The sequence below is a fragment of the Gymnodraco acuticeps genome, unplaced genomic scaffold (assembly GCF_902827175.1).
Source record: "Gymnodraco acuticeps unplaced genomic scaffold, fGymAcu1.1, whole genome shotgun sequence".
Classification (NCBI taxonomy): Eukaryota; Metazoa; Chordata; class Actinopteri; order Perciformes; family Bathydraconidae; genus Gymnodraco; species Gymnodraco acuticeps.
This window is the reverse complement of record NW_022992007.1, coordinates 3,626-12,500: the sequence shown is the minus strand read 5'-3', so window position 1 is coordinate 12,500 and position 8,875 is coordinate 3,626. Positions and strand designations below refer to the sequence as shown.

At 41.9% G+C, this 8,875-nt stretch overlaps 1 protein-coding gene across 1 annotated transcript in view; it reads right to left on the bottom strand.

The window, feature by feature from the left end:
* plekho1a (pleckstrin homology domain containing, family O member 1a) overlaps positions 1-7,666 on the bottom strand; it is a 21,151-nt gene extending 13,485 nt beyond the window's left edge. Inside the window, exons 1-2 of the mRNA XM_034201358.1 lie at positions 7,512-7,666; positions 2,684-2,833 (exon numbers count right to left, since the gene is read on the bottom strand). Coding sequence (XP_034057249.1) covers positions 2,684-2,833; positions 7,512-7,538 — 177 coding nt within the window. The 5' untranslated portion in view covers positions 7,539-7,666. The remainder of the gene's footprint in view (positions 1-2,683; positions 2,834-7,511) is intronic.
* Between the last annotated feature and the right edge of the window lie 1,209 nt (positions 7,667-8,875).

The window sequence follows — 8,875 nt, the reverse complement described above, 5'->3', positions numbered from 1 at the left end:
TGCGTGTGTGTCTCTGTCACATGTAGCAGCTGGTGGCTTTTTGTCGATACGATCAATATGCCTTCAGATTTGTTAGCACAAACACACATCATTCACATGTGTATTGAATGATGTGTCTGTGTGTGTGTGTGTGTCGATTCAAAAACACTTAAAGAGATGCAAACCCCCTGTGAAAATATGCATGACTAAACAGAGGCACAATCCTACATAATGTTTCATTATCAATCACATACGTATTTAAATATATTTGTTAATAAACTAAAATAAAAATGAGAAGCAAAAGGAAAATAAAACCAGCAAACAGCTTCACCAACAGAACCACACACACACACACACACACACACACACACACTCAGCTCAGTAAAAAGTGCAGCGGTCAGTTTTGTTCTGCCGGTGACTCAGCAGAATTATGTAAGGACCCGAGTTATATAATGAAATGCCGAGTCACACATGACCTGTGCTGCCTTCAGGGCCCCGGATACAATCTGACATCTGCAACTGTAGTTAGTAAATCCAGATTCATAATGACACCAACGATACACAGATCCTGTCAGAGCCTCGTCACTTAGCATCGCCAGCTTTATCAACCTTTACCCCAAAGAAACAGTGTTAAGCTTTGAAATGAACTGTTATTGAGGAGAGAAACTAACTATTCAGATCAAAATTCAGACTTTTTTGAAAATCTCAACATTTTGAAAATCTCTAAATTCTGACTTTTTTTCTAAAAATCTCTAAATTAGGGCCGGGACTCGATTAAAAAAATTAATCTAATTAATTAGAGGCTTTGTAATTAATTAATCGAAATTAATCGCATTTTTAATCGCATATAAATATTTGACCTAAGAACAGTGAGAAGCAATTTTTTTTCACATGGATTTTAGTATACCATTAGGCGCATTCACACCGCAGTACTTTTCCCACAAAGGTTCATGTGAACTCTTTGAACCTGGGGGTGGATTAGGCAAATGAAGCCGCTGACGTCACTTCTTCTTCTTCTGCTTTGGGTTTACTGGCAGGCCGCAAACCACTTCACGGCGTATACTGCCGCCGGAAGTCCCCGGAGTTGGGGACTGGCTTCAGTAGAAGCTGCTGGGAGTCCCAGCAGCTTCTACTGAAGCCTTCCGAGTAAATCGCCAGAACGCCGACACCTCCTCATCTCCACCGCTCCCATGTTTTATTTTGTGTTGCCATAAGTTAGTCTCTCTGCGTTTCTGCGCTGGGCTAATGCTAATAATGCTAATGCGAGGATAATAAAATGGCGGCTTCACAAAACTTTTTGGGAGTTTTACGGGGCGTGGTCGCCCAGCCAATCAGACATATAGCTCTTTTCTCACAAGAGAGCCGTACGAAAGTCCCTGCTCTCTAGCAGCTCTCTGCTCTCTAGAAGGGACTTTCGTGGGGGTAAAAAGGTTCTCATGAACTAATTTTAGTACCGGCTCTTTTTGGTGTGAACGCGATAAAAGAGGCTAACGTCCACGCTAGCTTCCACGCTAGCTGCTATATGTTTTGCATTGAGGTGATACTTGAGGCTTGATGTGCTGCGGTGATATGCGAATTCCTTTTTGCATAATTTGCACACAACCGTGCTCTTATCGACGCTTCCATCCGTCCGTTTTTTAAAACAACATTTGCCACTGTTGTTCACTGTGGTTTGTTGTTGTCTGAAGTCATGAACGTTAGTTGGTGCTCCAGTATAATCGGTACGCCTGAAACTCATCCAGTGAGAAACGTTCCGCGGTGCAAAAATAAGTGCGATTAAAATGCGTTAATTTTTTTAACGCGTTAATTTTTGTGTAATTAATTAATCTTAATTAACGCGTTAAAGTCCCGGCCCTACTCTAAATTCTAACTTTTTCTAAAAATCTCTAAATTCTGACTTTTTTTCTAAAAATCTCTAAATTCTAACTTTTTCTAAAAATCTCTAAATTCTGACTTTTTTTCTGAAAATCTCTAAATTCTAACTTTTTCTAAAAATCTCATAATTCTGACTTTTTCTAAAATTCTCATAATTCTGACTTTTTCTAAAAACTCTAAATTCTGACTTTCTAAAAATCTCTAAATTCTAACTTTTTCTGAAAATCTCTAAATTCTAACTTTTTCCAAAAATCTCTAAATTCTGACTTTTTCTGAAAATCTCTAAATTCTGACTTTTTCTGAAAATCTCTAAATTCTGACTTTTTCTGAAATTCTCATAATTCTGACTTTTTCTAAAATTCTCATAATTCTGACTTTTTCTAAAAACTCTAAATTCTGACTTTTTCTAAAAATCTCTAAATTCTAACTTTTTCTGAAAATCTCTAAATTCTGACTTTTTCTAAAAATCTCTAAATTCTAACTTTTTCTAAAAATCTCTAAATTCTAACTTTTTCTGAAAATCTCTAAATTCTAACTTTTTCTGAAAATCTCTAAATTCTAACTTTTTCCAAAAATCTCTAAATTCTGACTTTTTCTGAAAATCTCTAAATTCTGACTTTTTCTGAAAATCTCTAAATTCTGACTTTTTCTGAAATTCTCATAATTCTGACTTTTTCTAAAAATCTCTAAATTCTAACTTTTTCTAAAAATCTCTAAATTCTAACTTTTTCTGAAAATCTCTAAATTCTGACTTTTTCTGAAATTCTCATAATTCTGACTCGATGGTTTCAAGTGTAGCTGGAGGCTCTGATATAAAGAGTGACCTCACCTCTTTCTCACTGATGTACAGCGTGTCTCCTCTCAGAACCAGGTACCGGCTCCTCCACAGCTCTCTGAAGATCCCGCGCCCGCAGAACTTCCTGATCCAGCCCGTCTTCTCCGGCTGCAGCGGCGCCGGCGGCCCCGCGTCGTGCGGGCCCTGAACACAACACCATATCATAGTTCATATTACTCACAATATAACAGGAACTGAGTTCAACAGCAAACTGGATCCAGACTAAACGATTCAAACTGGATCCAGACTAAACGATTCAAACTGGATCCAGACTAAACGATTCAAACTGGATCCAGACTAAACGATTCAAACTGGATCCAGACTAAACGATTCAAACCGGATCCAGACTGAACGATTCAAACTGGATCCAGACTAAACGATTCAAACCGGATCCAGACTAAACGATTCAAACCGGATCCAGACTAAATGATTCAAACTGGATCCAGACTAAACGATTCAAACTGGATCCAAACTAAACGATTCAAACTGGATCCAGACTAAACGATTCAAACTGGATCCAAACTAAACGATTCAAACCGGATCCAAACTAAACGATTCAAACTGGATCCAAACTAAACGATTCAAACCGGATCCAGACTAAACGATTCAAACTGGATCCAAACTAAACGATTCAAACCGGATCCAAACTAAACGATTCAAACTGGATCCAAACTAAACGATTCAAACTGGATCCAGACTAAACGATTCAAACTGGATCCAAACTAAACGATTCAAACTGGATCCAAACCGAACGATTCAAACTGGATCCAAACCGAACGATTCAAACTGGATCCAGACCGAACGATTCAAACTGGATCCAAACCAAACGATTCAAACTGGATCCAAACCAAACGATTCAAACTGGATCCAGACCGAACGATTCAAACTGGATCCAAACCAAACGATTCAAACTGGATCCAAACCGAACGATTCAAACTGGATCCAAACCGAACGATTCAAACTGGATCCAGACCGAACGATTCAAACTGGATCCAAACCAAACGATTCAAACTGGATCCAAACCAAACGATTCAAACTGGATCCAGACCGAACGATTCAAACTGGATCCAAACCAAACGATTCAAACTGGATCCAAACCAAACGATTCAAACTGGATCCAAACCAAACGATTCAAACTGGATCCAAACTAAACGATTCAAACTGGATCCAAACTAAACGATTCAAACTGGATCCAAACTAAACGATTCAAACTGGATCCAAACTAAACGATTCAAACTGGATCCAAACCGAACGATTCAAACTGGATCCAGACCGAACGATTCAAACTGGATCCAAACCAAACGATTCAAACTGGATCCAAACCAAACGATTCAAACTGGATCCAGACTAAACGATTCAAACTGGATCCAGACTAAACGATTCAAACTGGATCCAAACTAAACGATTCAAACTGGATTTAAACTAAACGATTCAAACTGGATCCAAACTAAACGATTCAAACTGGATCTAGACTAAACGATTCAAACCGGATCCAAACTAACGATTCAAACTGGATCCAGACTAAACAATTCAAACCGGATCCAAACTAACGATTCAAACTGGATCCAAACTAAACGATTCAAACTGGATCCAAACTAAACGATTCAAACTGGATCCAGACTAAACGATTCACGGAAACCAAACGATGGAGTAGCTGTATTAAAGTCCGAGTGGAAACAGTCGTGAGTAAATCTGATTTTGTCAAAAATCGGGAGAAAAGTGGGAGAAATATGACCCCGGGAGGAAACCGGGAGAGGGCAATGAAATCGGGAGTCTCCCGCGAAAATCGGGAGGGTTGGCAAGTATGCCCAGAACGCCTCGTTGGAGATTTCTCTTTTTCCATTGTTTTCTTCCTGGTCTAAGTGACGTAACGACGACCAAATGGATCAATTGGTACAAATGGACCAATCCGTGGAGCTCCTCACACACACACACATTACATGTTACTTGTTAGACGCTTTTATCCAAAGCGACTTACATACTCAATACTGTGGGCAATCCCCACAGGAGCAATTTGGGGTGAAGTGTCTCAGGGACACAATGACATGCTGACAGCAGTGGGGTTTGAACCTGTGCTCCCCTGATCCCAACACTAAGGCTCTATCCACTGCGCCACACACACGTGTCTCGCGCAGCAACCAGCAAACAAAACCAGTAATCCAGCTCACACTGTCCGCTCCTCGAGCCTCAAAGGGCGGAGCAGCGAGCCCCCCAACGTCCCCCCAACACGGCACCCAGACCCCACGTAGCATTCTCATCTGTTTGTCATTACTGGTGTCATTTCCTGGTTGCTAACAAACGCCATTGTAAAACATAATCACTGATGTTCCGCTGTAACGGTGGTGGACTCATCAGAACAGAGTGGGCGAGCTGACCAATCAGAGCACAGTGGGCTCACAGGGAGGGGGGGGGGGCAGGAGCTCCAACAAGGCGTGTAGGACAGAGAGTGAATACACACACTATACAGAGATGCTGTGAGAAACCAATGTGAGTTTGGAACATTGAACAATGTGAATCTATTCTAGTCGACCTCAACTAAGGAACTATGATCAGTGGAAATGGCCACAACACGGGACCTTTAGCTGTTAGCCCTTAGCTGTAAGATGTTAGCTGTTAGCAGTTAGCTGTAAAGTGTAGACCGTTAGCCATTAGCAGTTAGCTGTTAGCCATTAGCAGTTAGCTGTTAGCAGTTAGCTGTTAATTGTTAGCCCTTAGCTGTAAGATGTTAGCCGTTAGCAGTTAGCTGTAAAGTGTAGACCGTTAGCCATTAGCAGTTAGCTGTTAGACATTAGCTGTTAGCAGTTAGCTGTTAGCAGTTAGCTGTTAGCTGTTAGCAGTTAGCAGTTAGCCGTTAGCAGTTAGCTGTTAGCAGTTAGCTGTTAGCCGTTAGCAGTTAGCTGTTAGCAGTTAGCTGTTAGCAGTTAGCTGTTAGCAGTTAGCCGTTAGCTGTTAGCTGTTAGCCGTTAGCAGTTAGCTGTTAGCAGTTAGCTGTTAGCTGTTAGCAGTTAGCTGTTAGCAGTTAGCTGTTAGCTGTTAGCAGTTAGCTGTTAGCAGTTAGCTGTTAGCCGTTAGCTGTTAGCAGTTAGCTGTTAGCTGTTAGCAGTTAGCTGTTAGCAGTTAGCAGTTAGCCGTTAGCTGTTAGCAGTTAGCCGTTAGCTGTTAGCAGTTAGCTGTTAGCAGTTAGCTGTTAGCAGTTAGCAGTTAGCCGTTAGCTGTTAGCAGTTAGCTGTTAGCAGTTAGCCGTTAGCTGTTAGCAGTTAGCCGTTAGCTGTTAGCAGTTAGCTGTTAGCAGTTAGCAGTTAGCTGTTAGCAGTTAGCCGTTAGCTGTTAGCAGTTAGCTGTTAGCAGTTAGCCGTTAGCTGTTAGCTGTTAGCAGTTAGCTGTTAGCTGCCACTGTGCAGCACAGTTGTTTTAATAATGATTGGGCTCCTTAACAGAGTATTATTCATTCATATACTAACCCTCATACTTAAATGAAATACATGAATTATTAAATAATATATATAACATAGCATTTCACCTCTTTGTTTTTATTTCTATAATAGTTCCTTCTGTCATGATTCAGTATTTGTAGAGTTTAAACTGAGTAATTATTCAATATGAAGCTAGATATAAAGTTGTTTGTTGTTATGTAAACACAGTCAGCTGTTGTTCACTGGAATGAGACAGAATCACTCTCTGCAAACGGAGGCTTGAATGTGATGATATGTGATGATATATGATGAGAGGCCTAATGGTATATAATGGTATATAATAGTATATAATGGTATATAATGGTATATAATGGTATACTGTATAAACACGCTTAAATGATGAAATAACGAGAGTCGGAGCAGAGCACCGTGATCCCTGCATGATGAGCACTGTGTGATTATGGGAGAGCAGTGATGTTACGTATTGCGCCGAGGCTTCGGAGCGTGTGTCGAGTAATCCCTGAAGCTTTTTGTGAAGCATGTATCGTTTTGGGCCAGTGACGTCATCGATGACAAACGAAGCCTCGCTGCCTGTCGACACCACGTGACTGCTTCAGGAAGCCATTCAGATCGGTTGAACCGTTGAACCACAACGCATGGATGTATAATAAGAACCATATCACCCCTCCTGTACCCGGGCGAGAGAGAGCTCAGACCCTCACTAGAGGGTCTAGATACAAGCATAAATAAATGTAGGAATAAAAACATGAACAAATAAATGAATAAATACAGGAATACATATCTTGCAGTGTTTTCAGGGAGCTTTAGTGTGCGTGCTGTGGCTCAGCTGGAAAGCAGTTGACTCCTGACCGCAGGGTCCCTGGTTCAACGACTGAACAATACGTATTTGTTGTTGTTTATAAAAGCTACAGCTAAATGAGATAATGTAGATAACAAAAGTATTCTTTGATATGTTGTAGCCTTTCTCAGGCTACAACATGGTTACGTTTATGAATATTATTAAGGAATACAAATCCCTCTTTGCAATGTGTACCAGCCTCCTTAGGCTTTTCAATCACAATCATTCAACTGGAATAAAAACAATATTGTTAACATGAAGATATGATTTAATGTTCGTTGTTTAGAGTTATTCTAAGGCTTTACTCATTGGGAACTCGGTATGAGAGAGAGCACACTGTTGAGATGTCTGCCTGTTGTACACACTTTGACCAGCAGGGGGTTTGTGTTCAGATGAAGCCTCATGAGATGAAGCCTTTTGCGAACCAATTGGCTGGAAAGCTTCAAAGCTTCATGAGGCTTCATCTCGCCATCACTAATGGATGCTCTCACTCATTTAAAGCAGAATATATTATATATATATATTAAATATAAAGATGGATGGTGCCTACCCGTCCTCTCTGGGTGCTTTTCTTCATCCTCCCTCCGCCTCGGTCTCACCGGAGAGGAGCTGCAGCCGCTGCTCGGTGCGCGGCCCCGCTGCTCGGTGCGCGTTCCCGCTGCTCGGTGCCTGTTGTCTGCAGCCAGTGTGTGTGTGTGTGTGTGTGTGTGTGTGTGTGTGTAGGCAGATGCTCCTTCTTTCATCTAACGTGCACGCGACCTGACACGCTGAAGGACGCGCACTTTAGCCTATATTCCGGTGAAAATATAAGGAGCCCGACAGCGCCATCTGGCGACACACACACACACCCACACACACACACAGAGAGAGAGACACACACACACACACACACACACACACACACACACACACACACACACACACACACACACACACACACACACACAGGGCCGGCCCTGACCAATTTGCTGCCCTAGGCAAGATTTTAGCTCGAGCTAAAAAAGTGGTCTTTAATGTTTCAGTGCTTTAATGACTCAGGGCTTTAATGACTCAGGTCCAGGGTCGGCGTCATGGGGGGTCATTCGCGGGCCATGCCCCCCCAAATGAGTCACTGTGCCCCCCCAACACGTGGGCAAGCCTTGCCACTTTGCCGTTTTTTTTTTTTAATCATATAAGTGAAAATGTTTCCACTAACGTTGTCCACACTACAGCTTCAAAAAAAGCTTGGAGCTGGGCGTGTCTGAAGCTTGGGGATTTTATTCGAGCAACGCGACCAACAACCAATCACATGAATCTCCCGCCCCCGACATACAAAGCAAAAAAAATGTATGCGAGCAATATATATATATATAAACTCAGTTTTAAACCAGTTTCACCCACTGTCTCTGCCACCTCCCTCCATGACTGGTTCTTCCGGTTTGTATCCCGGTAGGTGAAGAGGGTATGGTCATACAAAACCGGGTGATTTGCTACGGCGATAATTAGTTTCTCCTCCATCTTTTTTTGAAATATAGAAATGAACGTCGGGATATCTCTCCCAGCTTAGACGCGGTTTGATTGGCTAGGGCTTGAGCTGTCAGATTTTCAGAAACGGGATTTGATTGGCTGGCGCTAGACGGACCGCTATGCTACTCACAATTTAGTTCGGTGAAAAGCGAGGCAACGTGACGTTACCCCATTCAAAGTGAATGGGCAGACGCGTTGGAAACCGTTTTTGAAGCTGTCGAAGCTGTAGTGTGGACGGCCCGTAAAGGTTTTTTGTGTGAAATACATCAGAAATAAAGAATACAAATATAAAACACAGCCTGAGGTGTGCTCACTGCTGCTCTCTGATTGGTGTGTTGCTTGACCAATGACCCTCGACCTTTGTTTTGTTATCATTACGTGGCTGTGTGTTCAGATGAAAGCCCAGTG